This window comes from Haliotis cracherodii, unplaced genomic scaffold (genome assembly GCF_022045235.1).
Source record: "Haliotis cracherodii isolate W230 unplaced genomic scaffold, xgHalCrac1.p SCAF_9, whole genome shotgun sequence".
NCBI classification, from domain to species: Eukaryota; Metazoa; Mollusca; class Gastropoda; order Lepetellida; family Haliotidae; genus Haliotis; species Haliotis cracherodii.
This window is the reverse complement of record NW_027266343.1, coordinates 18240055-18267737: the sequence shown is the minus strand read 5'-3', so window position 1 is coordinate 18267737 and position 27683 is coordinate 18240055. Positions and strand designations below refer to the sequence as shown.

The following is a 27683-nucleotide window of genomic DNA, read 5'->3' as shown; positions in this document are numbered from 1 at the left end:
TACAACAGTGGTTTAGGATTGAGAATCTCTGTAGATGCCACAAAAATAATATGTTACAAGTCATTCTCACACTATATGATACATGCTCACCTTGTGTATACATGTATCATACAGTACCAGTAAATGCTGTCATGATACATGGCACAAAGTATCGGATACACCATGATACACAGATACTATGGTGAACCCTTTCAGCCTGGGCAGAACTATTGACTCGAGAACCATGGATGTTTGTTTTTACAATGTAGATGGGCAAGGATGATGTTCCATCAATATTGTTCTTCGTTATCTTGCCCGGAGTGATCTGTTTGTCACTGATATATTCAAAGCCCTACCCAGTGGGTGTTAGCCATCTGATAAGATGAGTTTATGATGAACCTATCGGACTGTGGATAACTCAACTGTATGCCAGGCTTTGTTCTACAAGATGACTTTAGCACAAGGAGTATTCTTTGGTTAGGTTATGCATAGTCCAAGCAAGTTTGGTTCACATCATTTGAAACCCACTTTGTGTGCCAACTATGATCCTATGATATGTATCAATCAGGGCGGCTAAATAGCTTAATCACACAGAGACACTGTATTTTCTTTGATAAGTACTCAGAAAATTGACGAAGGGGAGCACTTTTCTACAACCATAAACAACTTAAAATTATACTCAGAGATCAAACGGTTTTCGATAATAGTCTTGTATAAGCTTAGAACTGTTTTCTGAAAATAAGTCGCTCGTTACGCCGAAAACCCGGGTTCGATTCCCAACATGGGTACAATGTGTGAAGCCCATTTCTGGTGTACCCCGCCGTGATAGTGCTGGAATATTGCTAAAAGCGGTGTAAAACCATACTCACTCACTCACACTGAAAATAAGTCTGTAATATACACAACAAAATATTGACTCATGTATTTTTTTCAGTCTTTGTAGCAGCCACTTATAAAAATTACTAACTTGAACTTTATGGTAAGTTGTGATATATGTCATGGGCTTTCTGCTACCCAGGGCGGAAGCTCATTTTTTGTAACAGGCACTTCTTTTTATAACCAATTAAAGAAGAAGAAGAAAAAGAAAGATTACTTATATATTGGGGGGGGAGGGGGGGGGGGGGGGTAGGTGCTTATTGGAACAGAGCACTTACTATGTCGAACATGGTAATGTAGCAGTTCAGTCATGCACTAATTACCAACATGTAAACCTAGACCAGACATGGACACCAGGCTGTGGAGCATGATCCGATCTCTAAGTATGGGTTACAAGACGACAGCCTGTCAGTCAGGTTGCAAACAGAAAGAGTGTCTACTTTCCATCAAAGTAAATAGTCACCTCTTTGCATGGTTGCAACTTTCTCTTGAATTTCCTAGTTTTTTCAAGCTGGTTGGCTGGTGTGTTTGATACCTTCACTGACAGAGTCGAAAGATTATGATTTACCGCTGTATCGTGTGTTCAGATTGTAAAGAAGGGAAGCATCATGAACGACTCCTGATCATGTGTCACAGTTCGAGCCCTACCTGCCTGGATTCCCCCCCAATCCCCAGTAATCCCAGAGTCAACGTAGCCAGGAGGGCCGAGATCACCCTGGGATAAAGGTGGTGAAAGTGGGGACCTGCGAGTCTGCTCTCACCAAACTCTAGACCATCATGTGGCTTCTAAAGGCTTTTCAGTCTCATAAAATATAATAGAAAGCTCAGAGAATCACTTCATTTCCAAAAATGAAGAATTCTAGTCTTGACAAACAGGGACACTTTTTGTTTATGACAGACCAGCCAAACTCCTACACTGTCCATGGAGGCCTAATTTTGTAGAAATAACATAAACCATGAAAGTCTCTGGGTCATTGTCATAACGCTACTCAATGACAGTTAATACTGAAAGATTGAGATGGTTCCTAGATTAAAGGTACAGTAAATTACAGTTATAACGAACTCAAAGGGGCCACTAATTTTAGTTTGTTATAACCGTAGTTCATTATAAGCATATAATTTTTTAATTTGAAGTTTACACGATATACGTCTTTCCCATTGGACGAGAGGTCGGTCACATGACCACGAAATTGATGTTCATAAGTGTATGAACGACACAATTTGACGTTCATACGTTTTTCGGGAGACCGTGTTCTTGAAATGACATAAACACTGATGGACTACCACATTCCTGGGGAAACCCCTGGAAATTCCCTGGCATGAAAACATACATAAGCGTTCTTTCTGATCATTTAGAACCTTTATTCTTGGTTTCAGCATTTCAGTATACATTGTTGAGAAATGTCAGAGAACGTGACTGCATGATCGTTCACGAATATCCTTGCTGCAGCCTATCCTAATGAACAAACGAAGAAATGCACATCTAAACTATCATAGTATCGACTCGATCCGTGCCTAGGCTCACATTGACCGTCTCCAGCAATCTATGAATTTACCTTAGTGTCTGTTTGACACATCTTTATTCACCTTTCAATGATCGGTCAGTTGATCAATGATGACTAACACATGTAACCGCCACAGGTTCATTAACAACTTCAGAAATTTCTCCCGTCACGTTTATCGTGTCGGCCATTTTGACTTCTTGTACTTGATGTAAATGTATTACGATGCGCTGTCATTGTGACTGACTTACTGAGATAGTTCTTTACAGACCTTTCTCATCTAATGAGGATATTATTTGAAGACATGTGCTGCGTAAGATATTTCTGAAGAGCAAGTTGTGCATCGCAAGCTCCGACGTTCATACAGTTTGGCCCTCGCTCTATGAAGGTTCATACTCCCATGAACTCAAACAAAGTGAAGGTCAATTCTTAAATATACAGCATAACTATATCAAATAGTCGGGACAAATGAATAAGTTTGTTATATCCATCAATTTGTTATAAGTGTGTTCGTTATAAACATAGTTTACTGTAAAGAACAGAAAATCTCAAGGTACTGTTTTTGTAAATTAGTGTGAGGTTCACAGATCAGAAGACAATATTGTGTTAAAGTTTTGACGTCTCATCGGGAAACCTAGATTTGATACTCTACCCGCACCTGTTTGGTGAATCCCATTATTACTATCACTGAGGTCACAGTATTTTAATAACACCTCACTCCTTCACAAACAGTGGTGATTTATTTGATTTTCAAGGGTTCAAGATTTAAGCAGGCTTTGGACAGTCTGCTCATTGAAACAGCTGTGTCTTAACACTCCACACACACCAGGGTCACACTGGGGGAAAATGGAAGTTTCTTTCAGATATTGCTATAACTTTTAATACTTCACAAGACGAAACATTCCATTCCAGATACTTAAAAACAGTTGTTCCACTTTGAAAAAAGCGTGGTACACAGATATGATCTTGGATTTATTGATTTTGGAGAGTCTGAAGTGTTTGACTGTGTTATCCTTGGGTCATAAATTTCATGGCCTTATGTACGTATCAGATATCGGTCACCACTCCCTGTAACCAGGCACTCTGTGCCTTGATGGGGTTAAGACCAAGTGGCTTGACCTCCTGCTTAATACTTGAGTAACCTGATTGCCTGGGTAGACAGCGGTAATGATTAAATAACATGTTAGCCCTTAGTTCAGTCTTTGATCATTAGTTGACATGAAAAAGGACAGTTATCGTGTTTCAGCTTTCTGATGTACATGATGTAAGGACAAACCTTTGCAGAGAACTGCAACCTGTGTTATGTGTTTGTGCTAACTCTGCCATTAAGAATCTGAAGACAGTCAAAACATAGTTCAGTCAGTAAGCCCATGGTTATGTTGTAACCTTGTCAATGTTGATAGAAATAGGGCCACTCATTGCTCATGTCCATGTAAACAGATATTCTTGTTGAGGACAGCCCTAGAGGCGGCTGGCCTGTCCGTGTTTTCAGTTTGTCAATGAAGTCTTGGGGATAACACTGTAAAATCACACAGACTTTGGACGCAGGTGACGCCACCACCGTCACAGGTCCCCATTCAAGTCTTTGATATTGGGCCAAACCAAGTCCGTGGACTGGCCTCACAATGGTGGGCTTTATGGCTTTGTGAGGGAAATAGTATTAACTGGGTTCGAATGAAGGAATTATTGTTGAATGGATGAATGGATATCATGCGGTCACATGTCACAGAAGGCCCACGACACTGAACTGATCATATCGTTCCTTGGCCAGGTTATAAACCTGATAACGACTGTCCAGATTATAAACCTGATATCGACTGTCCAGGTGATGAACTTGATACTGACTGTCCAGGCTGTTATAGAGGACAGTACTACATGCATTGGACAGTGAGTGGGATAAGATCTGAGGTAGCCCATGCTCTCCTCACAAATACAGGGCCGGATACCAGGGGTCTGTGGTAAACATGACAAGTTGCAATAAATAGCAGCACTCACTAGATGTACACACAACATTGTAGCATGTCATGTGACTAACAGGATGGATGGATGGCTGTATTGATGAACGGCAAGGATTTAGTGGATGTGAAAGACAGAAGAGCTTTTGATAAACTATGGATTAAGCAGAGGAAGAATAGGTCTCGAGTGACATGATTTTGTTAAGATTTGTGTGATGTCAATGTGTGAAATATCAAAAGGATCATAACTGCCTGTTGAAGACATGAAATTGACTTCTGTGGTATGATTTAGCATAAGAAAGGGAAGATTACATCGACATATACAACAAATAGAAGAAAACAATTGCAGCTACAATGTTTTAATGATTATCAACTACGGTCAGTGCATAGTGGATGGAAACATGATCTAAGACTGAAGCAAGTTGAAGGAAAGCTGTGTTGAGACTTGGAGACGTCAGCATCATGACACCTGCCTCACCTGTGTAAATTAGAGTCTGGACAGGTGAAAAACAAAAAAATAAACAATTTGGGCAGGTTTGTTTTGTGAGTCTTTCCTCAGCATTGTTTTTTTGTAGAGATTCTCTCAGGAATTGCAGCGTGTTTGATAAGAGTTTGTTACATGCTTTGATGTTGGAGGTGATTGCAAATCAGCTGACTATCGTCTGCTTGCACTTTTTGTGGCAGACGTGTAAATTGTATCAATAAGAATCTTATTTGATTCACACATTTGAAGCCTGACACTTGATATTAAACAGCTTAGCAGTATTTTTGGTTGCTTGGAAATATTGCTCCTGCTTGAAGATTTTACAAGCTATTGATCAAATTTGAATTTATTGAAAAATAAAATTGGATGAGAATTACATCTAATCCATCAGGCTACACATTCTGAAGGTTCATCCAAGTAAGCTGTCTATTTATTATAGTTTAATGGATGCAAATGCTTGAAATCCTTGGACCAAACATGAATCAGACCTAATCAGACCAGGGAGTCGTGTGAGCCAATGTCCATTTATCAGTGTATTTGATGTAGAAGCTGTGTACACATTGTGTGTAGGTGTGGATAGACTTTGGGTGACGAATATACATTATTCACTGTCCAGATATCAGACTGACCCAAGGTTGTGAACATCCGATACAGAACCTGTTTCGCACAATGAAATTGACTGGAAGATGTGTTGAGAATCATGAGGATTAATTTGAATTTTTTTCCTGGAAATACAGTGGGTCATGTACCAGATTATTCAATGGAGGCTCTACCTGTACATTTTCATGGTGAAAACAAATACGTTGAGTAAGTACTGGAAATGCTTAGAAACATTGCAAGTACCAGGTTTGTAATGACTGAAATAGAAATGCTGTAATAATCCTTGTTGGAGTGGATTCTATTCAAGTTTGACTCATTTACCTTACAGTGAAAATGCTGGTGTAATTTGGCACATAAAAAGGTTGGCATCAAAGAAGTTATTTTATTAATCGAGGTACATGCCATTGTGGATAATGTCACTGAGTGGGAGAACAATGGAGACATGCTGTGTTAAAAATTGTGACTTTTGCTTCAAGTGATTAATAATCAGAACTAGATTCTGTGATCTTAACACAGCAAGCAATAACATTTAGGCGTCATTCAGCAACAAAATGGTGCTGGCATGGAAAGAAGCAGTCCATGTTGTTACTAAGTTAAACAGGAAATAAAACAAAAGTAGAAGTTTATAGAGTCCTTGATTGGTCTCTTTCACCTGGAATTAAGTTGCTGATAACAGTTGTATGTGAGAGCTGAGATTCAGACCGGAATAGCAACTCTAGCAATAGTTTGATGGGATTGATTGATAAATGCATCCACCTCGAGGAAGGACACTGACCTGATCCCACACAAAAAAAACCGTGGCAGAAATAAGACAGCAGGACCAAGCGGCCTTCAATACAGCTGGGATAACAATCTCCACAAGAGACGTGTGGGAGAGAGTGTCAATATAGGACACATTGTGGACCTACTACTCCATATTGTAGTCATATCGCCAGGTACATTCACCACTGCCAGCTGGAGCTGGTTGTCATCCTGGCAAGTCTCACCCACACTGCCTGCTAAGTGAAATTCCCAGGTGGACTCAATAAGTGAGAAATATTGACGAGGTTGAGGGAGTTGTTGAAAACTTGTCCACCTTCCGTTTCATTTTGCAATGTTTTTTATCAGCCTCCAGCTGTACTTTTTGTGCTCTTACTGACCTAAAGTAAGGACTGCAAATTGGAGAGGATTTTTACAAGTAAATTGGATTCTATTGGACTAATTTGGAATGTGTCACAGTGGAGAAGTAAAGTGTTCTTGCTATTGCATTGAGTTGTGACAGTAGACCATTACACCATTATATTTTTCAAAATCTATCCCTGGGTACATGATATGAGTCTTTAGTGAATTATCTGAAGAAACTGGAGAAGGAAACAGTTTAGAATATGTAAGGTCTATGCAGCATGTTCCAACAGTCACAGCTTGCAGCCTAACAGAAGTAGTACAGTTGACCTATTCATAGGCCATATATCAATTATCAAGACTTTAATTCAAGTCATTGACTGACTCTGTGGCTCCACGCGATCAACCCACAACCCACAAAGTCGTTGGAAGATAGCCGAGTCTACAGTTTGACCCATTGCTTGACAATCACTGGGAACAATAGGTACAGGCCTTTCTGCGACACAGACGAATGACTGACCCTCCGACACCACTGCCACAGGTAACTGATGCAGTCATTATCATCATTATTACAGACATAAATCCACTTGAGAGCATGTCGTCTGCTCTTGGCAGCCATATTGATTACCAAAAAAAACTGTCAAGGTTCATTATCATTGATTAAGTATGTATACTTTAGGGACAGGTTTATGTTAGACTTTACAGCTTTTAAATCTAATTGATTTTTAAGTCCAAATGTGTATCGAAAGACGTAATGAAATTACATCATTATTTTGTACTTTTTGATAAAACTCTGTTTATGTTGATTATAATTAGTCATAAATATTTTTGAAGATTAAGTAATGTACACATATTTGAATGGAAAAGAAACAAAATCAAAACAAAATCCTGCCATTCTCATGGATATTTTCAACTTACCCTTTACATGTGGAAGTGGTAAAACTGGAACAATGAGACAATTACCTAGTAATGTTTTCCAGCTAAAACTTACATCCATACAATTTGGCTTCAGCAAACTATCCCACATCCGACACCCAAGTGTGAGGACTTGCACCAGAACTGTGAGACAACTGCTGCCACTGAGTCCCCCAGCCCGAGATGTGGGTAGTTTCCCATACATCGTAGCAGTATTGTCTAACATCACACAACCAGCTTACCTACCTACGTCAGCTGTAGCCTTCTGTTTGTTTTGTGGCTGCGTGAGGGTTTCATTGGCCCGCTTCCTACATGTGAGGGGATATTTACGGAACTATTGCAGGAGCTGGATAAAAGTGTCCACATTCTCTTCATGGATAAACGTTTACCAATGGGAGCTCCCGATCGCTCACTTTACGGTCGCTCCCAGTCGCTAAGAATGGCTGGGGAAGAGGAACCGACTTCTCCCCCGATTATTCTAGAGGATATGAGTTTGTACTACTACCGCCAGTTGGCATCTAGTCTACAGGTAAGGAAGCAAAACCTCCCCCCCTGACCCATGCCTGAAGCAAGCAGGTAGAAATGGCCTCATTTCACTGAAGTGCCCCTCACTAAGTAGTCATCAATAATAGTTTTATCAAGGTGATGCCCTTCTAAACAGAAATCTTTGGTTTGATTACCAATATGAGTATGGTTAGGACTCCTATTATTTGTGTTACTATGGTTACCCTTGGTGATATTGCTTCATTATTATTTTTAAAGGTGTAAAATTATATTCACATCATATTCAGTTGTATATATGGGTATATGGGCTGTCTGCCAGTCAGCCAACTCACTTAATATTTTGCTATGTTCAAGTTGTCAGTTTAGACACAGCATAAAGTCATGTGCTTGTCAGTTTGTCTTTGGTTAGGACTTAATAAATCTTACAGTTAAGATATACCACTTTTTCAGTGCAATATGCAAGGTGTTTGTGGACAGCTATAATATCTGACGTCATGAAACTCTAGTGTTGAAACATCTATTCTTTCATAATATTCCTTTGATTAATGAACAAACACAACAGGTCAACTTTCCTGATAAAAATGTATTTAAGCAAATATTTAGCTGTAATTATTACATTATTACATTGTCATCTATTTAATTAGACCATCAGCAATATAAAGAGTCAATCAGTTTCATCAGTTATACAATGTCAATAACTGCACATGAGGATAAATCATTAGGAGATTATATGATAATGAGATTCAGTTTCCTCTCAATCATAATGAAATCAGTACAGTTTTTTTTATATTTTCCCAAGTTAGAGGCAGAGCATCAAATGCATGACAGTGTGTCCGGCATTGTTTAGATTTTCCCTTTATTGTACAGCCTGAAGTTAGAGGCCGAAGTATTGGGTGAAACACATGACAGTGTGTCCGGCATTGTTTAGATTTTCCCTTTATTGCACAGCCTGAAGTTAGAGGGCTCAGTATTGGGTGAAACACATGACAGTGTGTTCGGTATTGTTCAGATTTTCCCGATATTGTACAGCCTGATGTTAAAGGGTCAAGTATTGGGTGAAACACATGACAGTGTGTCCGGTATTGTTTAGGTTTTCCCTTTATTGCACAGCATGAAGTTAGAGGGCCAAGTATTGGGTGAAACACATGACAGTGTGTTCGGTATTGTTCAGATTTTCCCTATTCTGCACAGCCTGAAGTTAGAGGCCCAAGTATTGGGTGAAACACATGACATTGTGTATTGTTCAGATTTTCCCAATATTGTTCAGCCCGAAGTTAGAGGGCCAAGTATTGGGTCAAGTGTCATGGACATTGTTTTGATTCCCTGCCCCAGGTTGCTTTATCTGATGAATCTGGCCATATTACCTGGGTCAGTAAGGATTGCTGAGAGAGGCTGACAGGTGGAGTGTTTGTCTGACCTGCCTCCAGCACAGTCCCTGTCCATCAGTAGATCCTTGTACAGCCTAGGGGAGGCCATGGTCATCCACACGGTTGGCATTGTTACTGTTACTGACCGGTACATCAGCCCTTGGTGATTTCAGTGGGCCAGCTTGGTTGTGTACTGTTTCTTGAATTCCTGGATAGAACTTCAGTCAAACAGCAGTAGCCTGTATCAGATAGGTTTTTAGGATAATGGTACTCTTGAGCTTGTTCCAGGATGTATTTTATGGGGGGAATGAGGGGTGCCTGTTCAAGGAACTTCAAATTTGTTTGAATTTTTTGCTGATAGGACCCATGAATACAGATCTAACTATACAATTGTGTGCAGTGCTTGTATTTAATAATGACAGTCAAATGGTCCTTGTAGTTCTCATGGTAAAGAAATTGTTTAGAGACGGTCATAGTAAGGGCCATACCATGTTACCTGGAGGCCCAGATCAGGGATGTTACATCTGTGGTTGTGTCAGGAGCATGTGTTGGTTGTGGTTAGTATTGGTATCCATCAGTGTTACACAGCCCGACGCAGACACATACCTCACCTAGGCCTACTGTCTTGGGTTCCTGCTGCAATGGTGCATCAAGATGCAGTGTCACTTTAACTCACCGCTTCCACTCAGCTCTGTCTGTGATGATTTACCTGAGTTCTTCCATCAGCTGCTGGTGCCTGGCAATACATCATTATGGATTTGGCATGGGATGTCTGACATGTTATTTTTTTAAACCACCTGACATGGACATCTGGGTCCTTGGATTGTCTTACACTTGCATAATCAAGTTGACTACGCTTGTTGTAAGAGGTGACAAACGGGATTGGGTGGTCAGACTCACTGACTTGGTTGATGCATGTCATCAGATCCCAATCGCGTGGATCGATGTTCTCAGGATGTCAATCACTGGATTGTCTGGTCCAGACTAGATTATTTACAGACCGCCATCATATAGCTGGAATATTGCTGAGTGCAGCATTAAACAACAAACAAAGCATAACTGCATATGGCATTTCAATGTTTGTGACTTACAACTCTGTACGCTTGTACAATGGGTTTGTTTTGTTTTCTTCATTTTTCCATGGTAGAACAATGTCTGAAAATTGTATAATATTTGATTGTTATTATTGCACTTAACATGATTAAAGAGATCTATGGGTCATGGTATTATTCGGAAAATAGGATAATTCAGCAAAACACTTGAATCTCATCTCCAGCCCATGATAAACCCTGAAACTCCAGGATAAGGGGCGGTGGAGTGGTCTACAGGGTAAAGTGTATGCTTGGCATACCCTAGACCCAGGTTTGATTTCCACATGGGTACAATGTGTGAACCCCATCCCCTAGCTGAGATATGAGTCCGTGGCTTAGACCACTTAGTCTGAAGACAAAACTCAGCAACATTCTTTGAGTATAGTAAGCTCATAATTTATAACTAAGATATTGTGAAAAAGATACTGAAAGACAAGTCCAAGTTAGCAGATGAAAGTTGTTGGCACACACTCTGATATAGATGGAATATTGCTTAAAGTGATGTATAGCTCTCTCTGGAATATTGCTCTCACTCACTCACTCACTCACTAACTCCAGGCTGAATGGGAACTATGATCTAATCACAGCATGTTTGTGTTGAGGGTGTCAGTCCACACACTCAACCATCACCGCCTCACACCTACTGAGGCAGGCAGCACAAGTTCATCCGCTCCCAGTGCAAATGTTACCTCAGTCCACATCAATAGAAGGGGGATCAGAGAGCGTGTGGAATATTTTTTCAAACCTCTTTTTTGCAACAATAGTAATATTTCTCATACAAGCTTGAAAAGAAAAACACTTCATTGACAGTACACATAGATGTTCAAGGTCCTCACGATTATGTCCAATCGAGAATTCACATCTCAAAATGGAGAAAAACATGTTTCCTTAGGTACAGTATAATTTTGCTTTCAAATTTATCTTACTGCCCAAGTCATAATCACTCTGTTGATTTGCCAAACAGGATAACCTTCACATTGAGTGATCTAGTGCTCTTGTTTCAGTGGGTGTTATTCATCAAATACAAATATGATTATGATTTATGTATGTGCCAATGTTTGATTGCTGTTTTCCCTCTATGGTACTACTGTTCGTCAAGTCCCTAACTTAACACTTTTAAGTTAAAACACAACAGAAATAGCTCAAAAACAAATATACTATTCCAATTTTGATTTCCATGATACACAAAACTGATTCTCACAATATGTCAAGTGTACATTTAAGTAAACTATGGTTATAACGAACATGTTTATAATGAACTGACTGATATAACGAACTTATTTTTTATTCCCGGCCATTTGTCGTATATTTGCTGTTTATATGCTTATAATGAACTACGGTTATAACAAACTAAAATAAGTGGTCCCTTTGAGTTCGTTATAGCCGTAGTTTACTGTAGAATGACGTATCTGATTATCCCTATCACAAGTTGAGTAGTATATGGCTAATTGTGTTTGTAATGCTTTACAATAATTTATCTATTCATGGTCCCATATTTCTTCAGCTACCAAAAGACATCCAAGTTTCAGTCCTATATAGACAGTGCTTATACATAAAGACATGAGTAGTTGGAAATATTCCATTGCGCAGGATGTGAGTCACCAAGATTAACCTGTTTTCTTATCTGTCTTTGAATAAATTCTTTTAACAGGCTGCCACCGACATGATGCTCAACATTCCCACTCTAATAGCTGTTTCATAATATTCTTCTTGATACCTTAAAATTTTGAAGTGGAAAAAAGATAAACTTCATGAACCAGCCTATCCTCCAGCTTGACTCAGAGTCTCCACCAGCCTTTCTGTTGCTGAATCTTGTACTGCAATTTTTAACAGATACCCTAAGTTGCCAATCCTTCGAGTTCTCAACCATTAAATCCACATCATGGTGTAAAGTTTATTTTCACTTTGCTAAGGTTCAAGTGTTTAGGATATGAGACTCATCTTGGGGAATGATTTAACAAATTACTTGTTACTTCTTTTACACTGTTAGATAGAGAGGCAACTATACAACACGTAATAAAATGTAATTGGTACAATTATTGAAAAGTAGTTGATTTTATCCCTGTTACTCTACAACAAAGCATTGGGGACTAGATTAGATTAATGCTTAATCTCTGAAAATATGTAATTATGTGAGAAACAAGCAACTCCATTTTAATTGAAACAGAGCCCAGTGAGATGGGAGTTTCAGAACCTGAACCTGTGGAGAATCTAGACTTGCTTCATTTGGGGTTATGGCATTACAGTAAGGTCTGGGCGTTAGGGAAACTGGGACTGACACAGACTAAAGACATGATCTTCACCAGAATGTCCACATGGGATATTACTTGAATATTGCTATCAAAGTGGGGTAAAACCTTACTCCCTTCAATATGAAAACCATATGTCCTTACTTCTGTTAAAAGCAATTGTAAACATATATATGGTCAGAATGGCCCAATTGATACAGCAAGTCGACAGGGAATGAAACAAAGAATACAATACAAGAGGGCTGTCTTCCTTCTGACATGTCACAATACAGGTACAGCACCTTACCCGTGAAGATCTGGGGTAGAATAGGTCTTCAGCAACCCATGCTTGCCGTAAATGGCGACTGCTTGTCGTAAAAGGCGACTAAAGGGATCAGGTAGTCAGGTTCGCTGACTTGGTTGATGCATGTCATCGATCCCAATTACGTGGATCAATGCTCATGATGTTAATCACTGGATTGTCTGGTCCAGACTTGATTATTTACAGACAGCCGTCATATAGCTGGAATATTGCTGAGTGCGGCGTTAAACAACAAACCAACCAACCCTTCAGAACAACCACCCGGGGAGCAGGATGGAGGGTTTGTAGAATACACTTATGTACATTTAACACTGGGAAGTCAGGAATCTGTGTTATTCAACCTTCTAAATATACCGTTTGGTCCCAGTGCCAAGAAAGCGCTGTAGCAGAGCTGAATTACTGATTCCTGCTAATTAACTGTTATGGTTTTACCTGGTGTCGGATTCTGTCTGTGTGTGGTTTGTTCAAAGTTGGAATTAATTGGAAGTGGTAATTGTTTTTGGTTTTTTCAAGACTTGAATTTCTGTGGTTGATATACTCCACTTGCCCTGTCAGGCAGAAGTTGAGATGATTCTGCAAATGAGACAAACAACATGCTGGATTTGAGTTACACCTGCACAAGAGTGTAGCTCTTTTTTAAATTACCCAGCTTATTATGTGTCTGCCCTGGTCATGATTTGGAGGGATCTAGGTGAGGTGTGGTGAAATTGGGTTTGATGTCATGTCCAAGATTATTGCACTTATATAGTGACGTGCATGGACGTGTACGTGTGTGTGTGGCTGCTTGTACTAGTCCGGACTGATGCCGATTTATAGTGCTAGCTCACTGAGATACCATGCCCCAGTTTAACATGAATACCCCACTCAGACACAGTAATGAGTATACTATCTCCGAGCTGACCAGTCCTTGTTTTAGCCCCTTAATGCCGGGCCAGACAGGGTAACAACAAGTACCATCATTTAACGTCTTTTGGTTTGACGCAACTGGGGATCGGAGCTTCCGCTCCCTGGGCAGACGCTCTACCTCTTGACTACGTAGGCGGTTCTGAGGGATCTAGAGACACCCACCTTGAGACTCAGGTTAGAATTGTTCCACAGTAACTAGTGGTTGTCAAGTGTTTGGCGAATAATCTGATCCAGAGGACAGACACGGTGACTTTGTTGAGTCCGTGTTATACCCCAGCCATGCTCATAATATCAGCCATTGTTGGCATTACTTCAGCAGATTTTCATGATGCTATAGTATGGACAATCATTACCTGTGCTATTCAGACTGAACAGAATGTTACAGGGACCACTTGCACAAAGCAATCTTAGCACTATGACTATTGTAAGCCTATGTTCAAGTATGGGAGTTACAATCATTTTAGCACTAAGATCGCTTTGTGCAAGTGGGCCCTGGACTCAGAGCTTCAGCTAGACTAAACTAAATGAACTGAAAACTTCAATATAACGTAAAGTATTCAGCAAGAAATGAAACATATGAGCATGCATTTAGTTATGTCTATGTTTAACATCTCACAGTTTAATACGTCCAAACATCTGATATCCTTCTTTGACAAAGAAAAAAACACTTTACCACAAATATATTACATTACTCATTTCCCATGTGTTGTAAAGCTGTTTATGAAGGAACAACAAGTTTTTGATCATATGAGATAATTTATGAGTTTATTTTTTTCACCACCTGTTATGCATGAATACTTTAAGGATGTTACAATGATACCTTTTTGCTACTAATGTTGAACCTTGCTGTGAAGTTGAAACATGCCTTGAACATCGTCAGGTACAGGTAACCCTTTCCCCAGGTGTGAGCGATCAATACAGATGCTTCTGTCTACAGGTAGATGCATCAATTTGGATTATATGTATCCATTGATGGGGCCTTGATTTTCTTTATCTGGCCCTAAATGAACATTGTTAAGGTGGTAGAAGTTAGTTTGTAGATGGTTCTGTGTGAGCAGCAGGTTGCTGAGTATTGTATTGTCATGTGACCTGCCAGATTGTGTGCCTTCATACCCCGATGGTGTGGTTTCATGCTCACGCTATCAACCATTTGTCTGTCTGGTTCGGATTCAGACATTTACAGATAGCTGTGATACATATTCCTGGAATAGTGCATGAAACAAGATCACCACTTTTATGTGCATTAATGTTGAGATGTCCCAGCCACTCAACCACCAGCATCACACTATCATCAGATCAGTATTAAAATCAAGATGTATCGTGACCCACTGTTTGTAGTAGTTTCATTGTTATTCCCATTGATTAGTTCCGGTTGTCCTATTGGCTCCATAACGTTATGTCATACTAGCTTGTGGCGGCAGTACGAGCGCGCTAGCGGTGGGGTGACACCAGGGCAGTCACCTTGACAAATATTGTTCCATGTCATGCATGTGTACTTGCTTTGACAATTATTAACATTCTACATTAGCATTTTTATTATATACCGGAATCCTTGTCCTTGGCAAAACTTGCTCTATACCAGGATTGCTTGGCAACATTAAACCATCGGGGAATTATGATCAAAGTTTTAGGTTTATTTTGCATAGTAGGGTAGCTCAGTGGAGAAAGTGTTGGTCTCATATGCTGGAACCTGTACAATCTGTGATATGGCTGGAATATTGCTAAACGGCATAACTCATGTTGAATCAGAAAAATACTCAGTTACCTCAGAGAAATGCTAAGTCAGTTTTTACAGACTTTTTATGTCATCTTGATTCTATCATATTGAATATTATTTTCCTCCATTATATATTTGAGACTATATTTGACCATGTTTTCAATCTATCGATAAAGTGAATCATTGTTAGGCCTGCAAGCATCCATCTGTGGGATCACATGAGGTTTGATGGGATGACATGGTATGAGACAAAAGCTGACATTACGAAACGAGATATTTTCATAGTGTCAGACAATTCCCATGACAGCTATATTCAAACTTACTGACATAAAGATGCACACTGTTTAAGGAAGTTGTCAAAGATAAAGTATAAATTTAGCCTGAAATGTGTGGACAACATCGCCCTCTGCCTAGATGTGATGGGACTCCCTGTGAATACATTACACATATGATGTATACTTCTGTCAAGAGACTCAGCTTTGATTTGACAGCATTGGAAACGACCTAGTGTCTATCACCTTGCTGTTTGTAGACATTCTACCATCCGATGAGGAAAGAATGGTGTTCATATTTATTCACCAGAATAAATATTATCTGTAGTTCTGAGTTTCAATCAGGTTCTTCTGGATATTATTTCCCATTGTCATTCAAAGACACAGGGTTGCACTGGGGAGGGGAGAGAGGTCACTGAGACGCAGGGTTGTACTGGGGAGGGGAGAGAGTTGCACTGGGGAGGGGAGAGAGGTCCCTTAGACACAGGGTTGCACTGGGGAGGGGAGAGAGGTCCATGAGACACAGGGTTGCACTGGGGATGGGAGAGGTCCCTGAGACACAGGGTTGCACTGGGGAGGGGAGAGAGTTGCACTGGGGAGGGGAGAGAGGTCCCTTAGACACAGGGTTGCACTGGGGAGGGGAGAGAGGTCCCTTAGACACAGGGTTGCACTGGGGAGGAGAGAGAGGTCCCTGAGACACAGGGTTGCACTGGGGAGGGGAGAGAGTTGCACTGGGGAGGGGAGAGAGTTGCACTGGGGAGGGGAGAGGTCCCTGAGACACAGGGTTGCACTGGGGAGGGGAGAGGTCCCTGAGACACAGGGTTGTACTGGGGAGGGGAGAGAGTTGCACTGGGGAGGGGAGAGAGGTCCCTGAGACACAGGGTTGCACTGGGGAGGGGAGAGAGTTGCACTGGGGAGGGGAGAGAGTTGCACTGGGGAGGGGAGAGGTCCCTGAGACACAGGGTTGCACTGGGGAGGGGAGAGAGGTCCCTTAGACACAGGGTTGCACTGGGGAGGGGAGAGGTCCCTGAGACACAGGGTTGTACTGGGGAGGGGAGAGAGTTGCACTGGGGAGGGGAGAGAGGTCCCTGAGACACAGGGTTGCACTGGGGAGGGGAGAGAGTTGCACTGGGGAGGGGAGAGAGTTGCACTGGGGAGGGGAGAGGTCCCTTAGACACAGGGTTGCACTGGGGAGGGGAGAGGTCCCTGAGACACAGGGTTGTACTGGGGAGGGGAGAGAGTTGCACTGGGGAGGGGAGAGAGGTCCCTGAGACACAGGGTTGCACTGGGGAGGGGAGAGAGTTGCACTGGGGAGGGGAGAGAGTTGCACTGGGGAGGGGAGAGGTCCCTTAGACACAGGGTTGCACTGGGGAGGGGAGAGAGGTCCCTTAGACACAGGGTTGCACTGGGGAGGAGAGAGAGGTCCCTGAGACACAGGGTTGCACTGGGGAGGGGAGAGAGTTGCACTGGGGAGGGGAGAGAGTTGCACTGGGGAGGGGAGAGGTCCCTGAGACACAGGGTTGCACTGGGGAGGGGAGAGGTCCCTGAGACACAGGGTTGTACTGGGGAGGGGAGAGAGTTGCACTGGGGAGGGGAGAGAGGTCCCTGAGACACAGGGTTGCACTGGGGAGGGGAGAGAGTTGCAGTGGGGAGGGGAGAGGTCCCTGTGACACAGGGTTGCACTGGGGATGGGAGAGGTCCCTGAGACACAGGGTTGTACTGGGGAGGGGAGAGAGTTGCACTGGGGAGGGGAGAGAGGTCCCTGAGACACAGGGTTGCACTGGGGAGGGGAGAGAGTTGCACTGGGGATGGGAGAGGTCCCTTAGACACAGGGTTGCACTGGGGAGGGGAGAGAGGTCGCTGAGACACAGGGTTGTACTGGGGAGGGCAGAGAGTTGTACTGGGGAGGGGAGAGAGGTCCCTGAGACACAGAGTTGCACTGGGGAGGGGAGAGAGGTCCCTGAGACACAGGGTTGCACTGGGGAGGGGAGAGAGTTGCACTGGGGAGGGGAATGAGGTCCCTGAGACACAGGGTTGTACTGGGGAGGGGACAGACAGGTGGCGTCCATCTCTTGTTGATGTGAGTAGCCTCTGCTTGCCACCTGTAGGATTGAAGCCTCATGTGTGTACCTACCTGACTACATCAACAACAGTGCCACACCTTCTTACATCAGAACCATAAACCTGTCTTGCTGTCCAAGCTGAAATAAGTCTCTCCCATGGGGATTCCTGGCCCCTAGCACCCCCTGCCTTTCGTAAGTACTGACAGAGGACGGCTGCATGGTCATGATGGAACCAAGGACAAGTCACAGGACTAGTCACACGACTAGTCACAGGACTAAGATACTGTTGCTATACATTTTGTCTTCCCATAGAAACCAGTCCATCAAGGCCTCACAGAATTGGCACCTAGCTTCACTCATTGCTATCTCTGAGCAGGCTATATATATACCTAATGTTTGTTATATAAAAACGGGTACCACCAGCAGTGAGGGTTGGAGTTATCTCCCTTGATGAGTTGTGACAGCACTTTCTTGCTGTAGGTTGATGTATGCCAGTCTGACATGGCTCAGTATGTTTATAAATAAGCCAATCTGTAACACAGGAGCCAGATACACGCACATAAATATGATGGCAGATGTAGATATGCATGCAGGAGAGGCAGTTTCAGGCTGTGACAGGCAGATTCACTTGTAGATTCCCAGAAACAAATATTGCTGTCAGGTCAACTGATTCTGAAAGAGTTCACCAGCTGCACGTCGCAGTATCAAATTCAATTCCTACACGTCGTCAGCGAGTGATGGCCATTATTTGTGGCTTTCTTGATTTCTTTGGAATATTACTAATAATTAATGTAAAATCATAATCACTTACTCCAAACTACAAAATTTATTTTGAAATGGAAACCTCGTGTAACAAAACTCCATATCAATGCTTTCTCATTCACTCAAAAATACACAACCTCAGTAAAAAATGCATAAAAAATGCATACCGGGTAACATATTATGTACATTAGAAATGCATGTAACAAGACTCCCTGCTAATGATCTCGTAATTACTTTTTCATTGGTGTATATATCATCAGGATTTGGGCTGGACTGAAATGGTTGATGAAACTATTTCAAGTATGTTCAACTACTGCCAGTATTGCAGCACAGTTGCATCAGCTTGTGAGCTGGAGGTTTCTCTCCACCGTTCCTGGCCACGCTGGCACAGCTGATGACTCACTGATCCATGCAAGCAGGGGATTCCCCACAGCCGACATGACATCCACGCCCCCCAAACTCAGCATTGCATCTTAAATGTAAGGAGGTTGTACACCTAATTTCCCAGCCCAGGATTGTCTGTGTTGATGGTGAAGTAGACACCTTGTTAGAGAGCAACAGTTCAAGAAGGTGCCCCTCTGGCTTTGTGGGCCTCACAGATAGTTCTGCGCTACCTGGAATCGTTATTACCTGCGATAAAATGGTGATTGGCAAGGTCCTATCTTGATGGTCTGATATACAGAGAGTGATATGGTTGCGAGAACATTATGAAGATTGATTTTGCAGAAACTGTTAGTCTGTATTGCAGCAACTGTAGATTTGTCTTGCATCTACTCATACCCATTTCCACTTAACTGTTACATTCCTGGTATTTATATCTACTTTACACATCAACTTTATACGCCTGCACTGAAACAAATCGGTGGTACACTTCATTATTGTCCATATGAATAAGGTATCACTTTGGTTAAGACAACATTTTTATTCTGAAGTGGCTTTGAAAATTGTTTTTGACTTTAGACTTAAGACACAGAATAGGTTTGCTGTTTGAAATCTGAGTTTTTTAGCAATATACCAGTAATTGGTCTTCACAAACTGTACCCAATGGGGTTTTGTAGCCAGGTCTTTAGAATGACACTAGAATCTCTTGGCTATCCCACCACCACTCATTGAAATCTCAACACCTATGTTGAAATATTATGAAAAATAATGAATGCATGGTAAATACCACATATTAGTACGTAACATGCTGATCTGAGTCAGAAATATCAATAACATGATCATCACTTATGATCTTGAGGGAATGAGTGGCCCAGTGCTCCAAGCCACTGCGATTCGCTGATTCCAGATACTTGTGATCGTAGGTTCAAATCCCAGTTTTCCCTGATTATGTTTCTGGGTTTGTCAGCACCCTTGTGGGTTCATGTTGTGGAAAATGTCTAAGACCTGCATCACGTCAGGCTTTCCTCCCACATCAAACTGACACGGCATATCTGAAAGTATAACTGAAATGCTGTTCAAAGAGATGTTAAACCAAACTTAGTCAATCAGTCAATCAACCAACCACTCAGTCATTCAATCAATCAATTGAGAAGACAAACTAGTCTCTTCTGTGTCCCTCTTTGTCAAAGAATGGTAGGTTGAATGCGTGGCTGAAGAGATCTCTTTCAGTTTTACTCTCTTCTAATAAGAATGTGACCTATGATTTCATTCTGTAAGATGCTTGACAATCACTGCATACAGCATTCAAATGTCAGCCCAAGACATGCAGCGTTTCTGTTCCCTGTGTGACATCCTGTGTCCCCAAGTAACCATCACCACATGGCATGTTCATCTGACGGCCTGGGAAACAAAAGAATGTCAGAGTGGAAGTAGTTGTGTGGGTATTGAGTGTTAATGGGATGGCAACAATGGCAGCCATGTTTGTTTTCAGCCAGGTGGAACAGTTTGACTCCCTGCCTTCCTTGCTATGAGCATTTACTGGTTTGAAACAAGCAAGACAATGAAATACTTGGGATAACATATTGTGCCTATTTAAATTCCATTTTGTGCAACGAGATACAGGGCAAAGATATGTTAATTAAAGGTTAATTGCATGTTTGGTGTTTTGATATCAAAACAAAGACAATTTGTGTTGTTGTGATGTTTCACCCAAAACATTTCTTAATTGCTATTTGAAAGAATGTTTCTGGTCAAGTTAGTTTAAGAGTTTTTGGTTTCCCAGCTCATGACAAGCTTTCCCAGAAAGATAAGGCAGCATAATGGTTTGTCTTTTTAAATATTTGCTATTGTTAATTTGTGGACAAGGAGCTTGCAATTTTTCTTCACACTTAAGTTTCAAGTTCCGTTTCAAACCTGAATGATGAAATCATATGATGGCCAAGTGTATTGTCCTTCATCTGTTTCTGGAAATTGATGGGATACAATGTTAAGAGGGATCCTGTCACCCTTGAGGTGTTTTGCAATAATAATTTTACCTAGATACCCCTAAGTCTTTACTTTTGTAGATAAGATTATGACAATAACCACTTGATGTTCATTCTTAATTTTGGGGGTGTGTGAGTGAGTGAGTATGGTTTTACGCCGCTTTTAGCAATATTCCAGCAATATCATGGCGGGGGACACCAAAAATGGGTTTCACACATTGTACCCATATAGGGAATCGAACCCGGGTCTTCAGCGTGACAAGCCAACACATTAACCACTAGACTATCCGACTGCCCCTCTTAATTTTGAATGCTTGTACAAATATTTTTGGTTTGTTTTCATGTAATACAATGTATTCTAGAAAAGGCCCATTTTCCTTTGTTACAGGGAGTGACTCATTTAAGAATGCAACAGGGTATAAACAAAAGTTGAGTGACTGGCCGATGAGGAGGAATTGTGTGTAATAATTCATGTCGGGTTCTGTATATTTCTTAAAGCTGATCAATCCACATAGAACATGATATTTCAACAAAGGTATTCTATATCAGAGCCAGTATTGCAAGTTTCAATTAGACAGTGACACTGACTAAATAATATATAAACTGTCTGCTTTCCAACCAAAACTCAACATCATTATACAAGAATTTGTATGTTACTGGCATGTTATGTATAAGTTAACCTCCCTTTCACAACAGGACTGTCAGGCAAGTGTTCACAATAAAGGCTTTGACCATATGTCTCTGGATGTGATTGTAATTAATGGAAAGAATGTTTGTGATGGTTGTTGCATTGGAAAATTGAAATATATTAGCATAGACATTAGACATCTACAAGTATATCTGTTTGAAGAGATCTATTTTTGAAACTAATGGACAATATTTTATTATTAACTACCAAAGTTTGTCAATTTTTTGCAGACCCTCCACAAATACTTGTTCTTTTTTTGGTAACCGTAGTCACTTCATCTACAGGATACAATATTCAATTAGAAAATATAGAGATCTTATCCACTGTCTTGTTGGGTTTTTTATGACTGTCCCCTGATTTCCTCTTACTAAGTTTACATTCAAGAAAAGGCTTATTGCAAGTCTTATGTGAAATATATTCTGGAAGAATAAACATGCTCTTTCTGACATGCATAATCAGTCTTCATGACAGATTTCATTTGAAATTAAGTTTCAAACAAATCTCATTCATAAACTTCAAGAGGAAGTGAAAGACAAAAGTCAATTTGACAAAGTGAACATAAAGACACTGTCATGTAGTTGACAGAGGTACTTGTGGACAGATGAACCTGTGACAATATTGTCATGGGAACCTGATGGAGGGATGCAGGCATGCGGCCTGGGTGTGATGGACTGTGCCCAAACAGTTCTCTCAACCAGTCTTAAGTCTTCAAGTCAGATTGTATCAGATTCTGCCGACATCTTGTAGTTGACTCCCTTGACAGATACCTCACAGCTGTGTTCGAAATAAGCGCCTACATGTAGGCCCGTGGCAGGTACCGTAAATGACCGCAGATAAGCCGCCCCCGTAGATAAGCCGAGGTATTAACTTGACCATTGAAATATGAAGAACAATAAACCTTGAACATTCAATTGAAAACTTATTATCGGAAGTAGTAACATGCATAACATTTTTTTATTAATGACAACATTGGTGTATAATAATACCTTTATTGATGATTTATAACAATAATGGCTCTAGTCGTGGCAACTTTCAAACTTTCGGGAAGTTGTTATCTATCGGACCGTCATTCAGGCCATGTTTCTGACAGATCATGATCTGAAAAATACTATCATGAAAGTGTATCCCGTGGATAAGCCGACCCCTTCCTACAGAATCTTTTTTTCTGGTCCTCAAAATTCGGCTTATCTGCGGACATATATGGTAGATCTTGTGTCGGGTCAGCAGTTTCACATTTGTATGGGTCCTTATAGCCCGCAGTAAATTTATGTCAAGATATATTTGTCACAATCAGCTGCAGTTGAGGGCCTAAAGTGTTTAGTTGGGACCTGCAGCTTCTAAAGTCTGTGGATCCCGATCACAGCCACTGACTCAGAGACTGGGTTTCAGACAGTCTTGCCAGTTCTATGTTCATTGTTACTACCTGTGTGTGATGTGTCATGTGTGTTACTGATGCTGAATGGATTTGAGTGAAAACTTTAGGCTTATGTTTATGTTATGTATTTTGAGGTTTTATGGAGTTTCTTAGTCAGAATGTCAACAGCCATGTGGCAGGTTGTTACTGTGGCATTGATTATATGGATTAATTATATGGTAGAATTACTTCAGAAAATCAATAAATTGTTAGCTGAGACACCTTCAGTAATTCGTGCATGCTAATCCATTTATACAATGGGTGGCCTAGTGTTATGGTGTTTTCTGTTCACATGAAAAAAAGACCAAGGTTTGATTTTTCATACAATTTGTGAAGCCCATTCTTGAAGCTCCCTACCCTAGTTTTATTGGAATACTTGCCCAAAGCAGTATACAGCTGTACCGACTCACTTGTTAAAATGTACGAAGTCTGTCTGTTAAAAATTGAGTCAAGTGAATCTGTTCATGATTAATTAATCCAATGAATTTATCGTCTTTTCCGGTGACTGCTCGTGAAGTCATTGACTTACAGGAAATACAGGCATCAGTGTAGATTTGATAAGGACAGGATCGTGTTTACACACAGGATACTTGTAATCTGTTTGTGAAGCTGACAACAAACAAGACAGATTGGTGTAGTTTCTATGAATCATTTCCTGTGTGAACAAATGATAGTTGAAAGCTGTTGAACAGAAAAGTTGATCACATTCCATGTAGAGTTATCTCCCTTTGGTTTGTTGGTCATTCTTGGCCTTGTTTTCACAAAGCAATCTTGGCAATCTGTAACTTACATCCTTTTGCATAAATTAGTGATGATAGGAGCACTAACATCACTTATTGGCCTGGTTAATTTCATTTGCAACTTTTAAAGGTTGTGGTGGATCAGTGTTCCTGTTTACTGGTAATTACCAGTTTTTTTAACAGTAAAATGAGGCTTGGCCATCAGTTCATGTGACCGTCCCTGTGGACTGGCAAATAAAGTACCTTATAAATCTATGATGTTAAAAAAAAACTTCGGCAATAATGAGTAAAGTAGTCTCGAACCAAAGTGAAATATTCCGAGGAAAAGAGAAAATTGTGACCATCAGAGATGATGTCATTGAATTTCGAAGTAAAACTAGGTAATTAACCTTAGACTGTTTTGTGAGAAGAAAAGTCACAAGACTCAAGGTTTTCCTGTGTTGTTTTACCTTGGTGATGAATTCATAGAAATCTGTCTTGATAAACAAGCTTCTTGATATTTGTGTGTTTGGAGGCATCTAAATATTGATCCAATTTTGGACTTAATGACTGGGCATATTGATAAGAACTTCCTTTTGTAAACAGCATGTACAAAGTCTATATTGTCAGGGCAAGATTGTGAATAGTGTGGGACATTGTGTATCTGTTTATATACTGTATTAACAAATGATTCAGAAAGAATCAACTTTTTGTCACATCCTACTGAAGTGGTTTTCACAGAAATGTTTGAGTGTTCGTCTGTTATGAGTCAATTCTAAAGATACACCATGAAATCTAAAATCTCTAGAAACAAATATTCTATTCGCCTCATCTGTTAACCTTGCATTTGTTTTACATTATTTGTCAGAAGTGTTTTCATTTTAATAATAAGATAGTTCTGATGATTTCATGTGAGAAAGACGCTTCACCTGTATAAGATATTGACACACTGTTTAACCTAGAGCCTTGGCAAAACCTTTGCCAATTTACACTAATGAAAACTGGCTGAGTTCTGTTTACTATTCCAGCACCGGCATTAGCTAATGTTTGTCTCGATGATACACGCTGGATGTTTCTCGGTAGGAATATTCATCTGTCTGCAGCATGTAACACTCCTCCTTCAGCTGACTGTGGCTCCAGTGTGAACCATTCAGTTACAACTCTCCTACAGGTTTCTCCTCATTTATCTGTAGTAGTTTGGCCTTTGTGTCTGTGATGCTGTAGTGGAACAGAAAAGTATATGTGTGGTTGGGAGTTTAGTTCCTGTACAGTATGGAGGATTTCTAACACCAATTGGTGGTCTTACTAATTCTCGACAAGGTTCATTCACTCACAGCCTGTGACTTTACACACTAATCCGCAGCCCATGTCCTGAGTAAGCTTTAGATGCCTATGTAATTAACACTAAAATGTCCTGAAAATGATGTTAAGTGACTAATGTGGGCTAGTAGACTTACACATTTTATGGCACATTCTGCATGCACTTGCTCGCTCGCTCGCTCACTCACTCACTCACTCACTCACTCACTCACTTGATGGATCGATGCTTATGACGTCAATCACTGGATTGTCTGGACGAGACTTGATTATTTACCGTCATATAGCTGGAATATTGCTGAGTGCGGCGTTATGCAATAAACAAACATCCAAACAAAGATACTGCATTTTCAAACAGCATGAAACCTAACTCATTCACTGTTACAAGAAATACCCAAGATCTCCAGCCTAGGAGTGTATTCCTGAATACAACATCACAAGAACTGGAGTTCATTACACTCATAAATATCTGGAGCCACCCGTGGGACCGCCATGTGATGTAGCCATGATAAAGAAGAGTTGAGTCAATTTACGAGTCAGGAAAACAAATGCATAAAAATATGACATAGCCATGACAGGTACCCCTTTGGCAAGTTTTTTTGTCAGCTAAACATTTGTCTTGCAAACAAAGCAGGACAAACTTCTGTCTGGGAACAAATATTAGTTGCAGAAACATTGAAATGTTGTGTAAGAGAATGTCATTGAAGTGATGTCAGACAATTTCTAAAAATTACAAAACCATATGTGCAAACTGAATACACAACAGTTTGTCTTGGAAAGAGATGGAATTAGTCTAAGTGCATGGAATCGAGACCATCGCTACATCGGGTGTTATTAACACCTGAGTGCATGGATTATAGGAGAGACTCCGCCTCTGTGGTCGAGTGGTAGAGCATCCACCTGGAGAGTGGAACGTCCAGGGTTCGACCCCCGGCCACATCATACCAAAAGACATTAAAATATGGTACTTTTTGTTACCCTGTCTGGCACTTGGCATTAAGGGTCAGCTCGGAGTCAGTATACTGTGTCTGAGTGGGGTATTCATGTTAAACTGCGGCATGGTATCTCAGTTAGCTGACACCATAAATCAGCATCAGTCCGGAGTAGTACAAGCAGCCACACATACACATACATGTACGTCGCTATATAAATGCAATAATCTTGGATGCGACGTTAAACCCCATTTCACCTCACCAACATCATTGGAGAAAGGGGAATGCTTGAATTTGTTTCCTTTTTTTTTAACACTTTTGGACCCTTTTTATGCTTTTTATGACTCAAAGGTAAAAGTTGTGTTCTAATTGGTGCTGAATGATTGCACCGAGTTGTTGGGTGGCAAGGAGTGTTTCAAAGGTATAAGCCATTCTCTTACGAAAGCTTTTCTGTTCCAAAGAAAAACAGTTCAAGGTCTGTGTTATGACCTTTAGCATAAACTTCTTGGCTCACTGACCTTTAAGGGCCCTCTAAAAACCTTGGTAGATCAGACAAATATTCCAACGCAGAATGGCTGTCCAATGTGTTTCATCCAAAAAAATCCTGGTTATAGAAATCATTTAGAATTCCTTATTCTGTATTTTGTAAAATAAATGCTCCCTTTATGTTTCATAATATGATAAAAAGCATATGCTGAAATGAAAAAAGTTGCCAAGTTTATATTTTTATTTCTCTTAAACAGAGCAGTTGTACACAGAGATTGGCCTGTCTTTCAGAAAAACTTTAGAACTATTGATAAACTTCTTTTTGTATTTGAATGAACGAATGTGCATAGCTGTTTTGAAGGTTTGGCAAATTTACAACTTTTCAATAAACGATGGAGAATTGTTTACAAAAAGCAATAAAAGAACAGCCCTTAAACAGGAATATCGCAGTGTGTGCCGAGTCCCCAGGTAGAGAAGCTTTTTCAAATATTTTAGGAGTTGTCTAATTAGTTGGTTAATTACAGGTGAGTCAGTAGGTGTGTTCAGCCTACACCTGGATTTAAGATATTCGCCTTACATCATTGGTAGGTCGGCCTCAAGCTGATTTACAGCAGAACCAAGGGGGGTTGGAATGGAGTTGTTTAGAAGTGGTATGCAGTTGAATGAGTTAACTTGGCTAGACATAACATAATCTTACATGATGTACTATGTGTGTGGGATTCAACTATTGGTAGTGTACTCTGATTCTAGGAAAGAAATATGTACATTTTCAAGGAAATTGGTTTGATTAGGGGGTTGGGAAGTGTACTCTTTATGTGGCGTTAGAAATAATGCTGCTAGGGCCAAATTAATTGTTCCGAGATTTATTGCTCACATTTGCTTTATGCCCTAAGGTGTTAAATTTGTAGAACTTGTTTTTGAAACATCAATATTGACAGTAGTGGGTGACCTCGCCTAGGTGAACACTACCAAGCTGACTGTTGTTCATTTCCCGATGAACGTCAGTATGTCACATGATTACGTTGTCAATCGCAAAATTACTATATGGGAATTCCTCTATGTCTAAAAATAACATTGAAAATAATTAGGGAAAACTGAGAGCGACATTGATTTAGGC

General features: G+C 40.7%; 1 protein-coding gene across 4 annotated transcripts in view; it reads left to right on the top strand.

Annotated features, from left to right (window-relative positions):
* LOC139453326 (rhotekin-2-like) overlaps window positions 1–27683 on the top strand; it is a 103940-nt gene that overhangs the window by 50347 nt on the left and 25910 nt on the right. Inside the window, exons 1-2 of one of the 4 annotated variants that reach the window (XM_071234995.1) lie at window positions 6911–7038; window positions 7510–7941. The exons of the other annotated variants lie outside the window; for them this stretch is intronic. Coding sequence (XP_071091096.1) covers window positions 7786–7941 — 156 coding nt within the window. The 5' untranslated portion in view covers window positions 6911–7038; window positions 7510–7785. Of the gene's footprint in view, window positions 1–6910; window positions 7039–7509; window positions 7942–27683 lie in introns of those variants that run through there. 4 annotated transcript variants of the gene reach the window in all.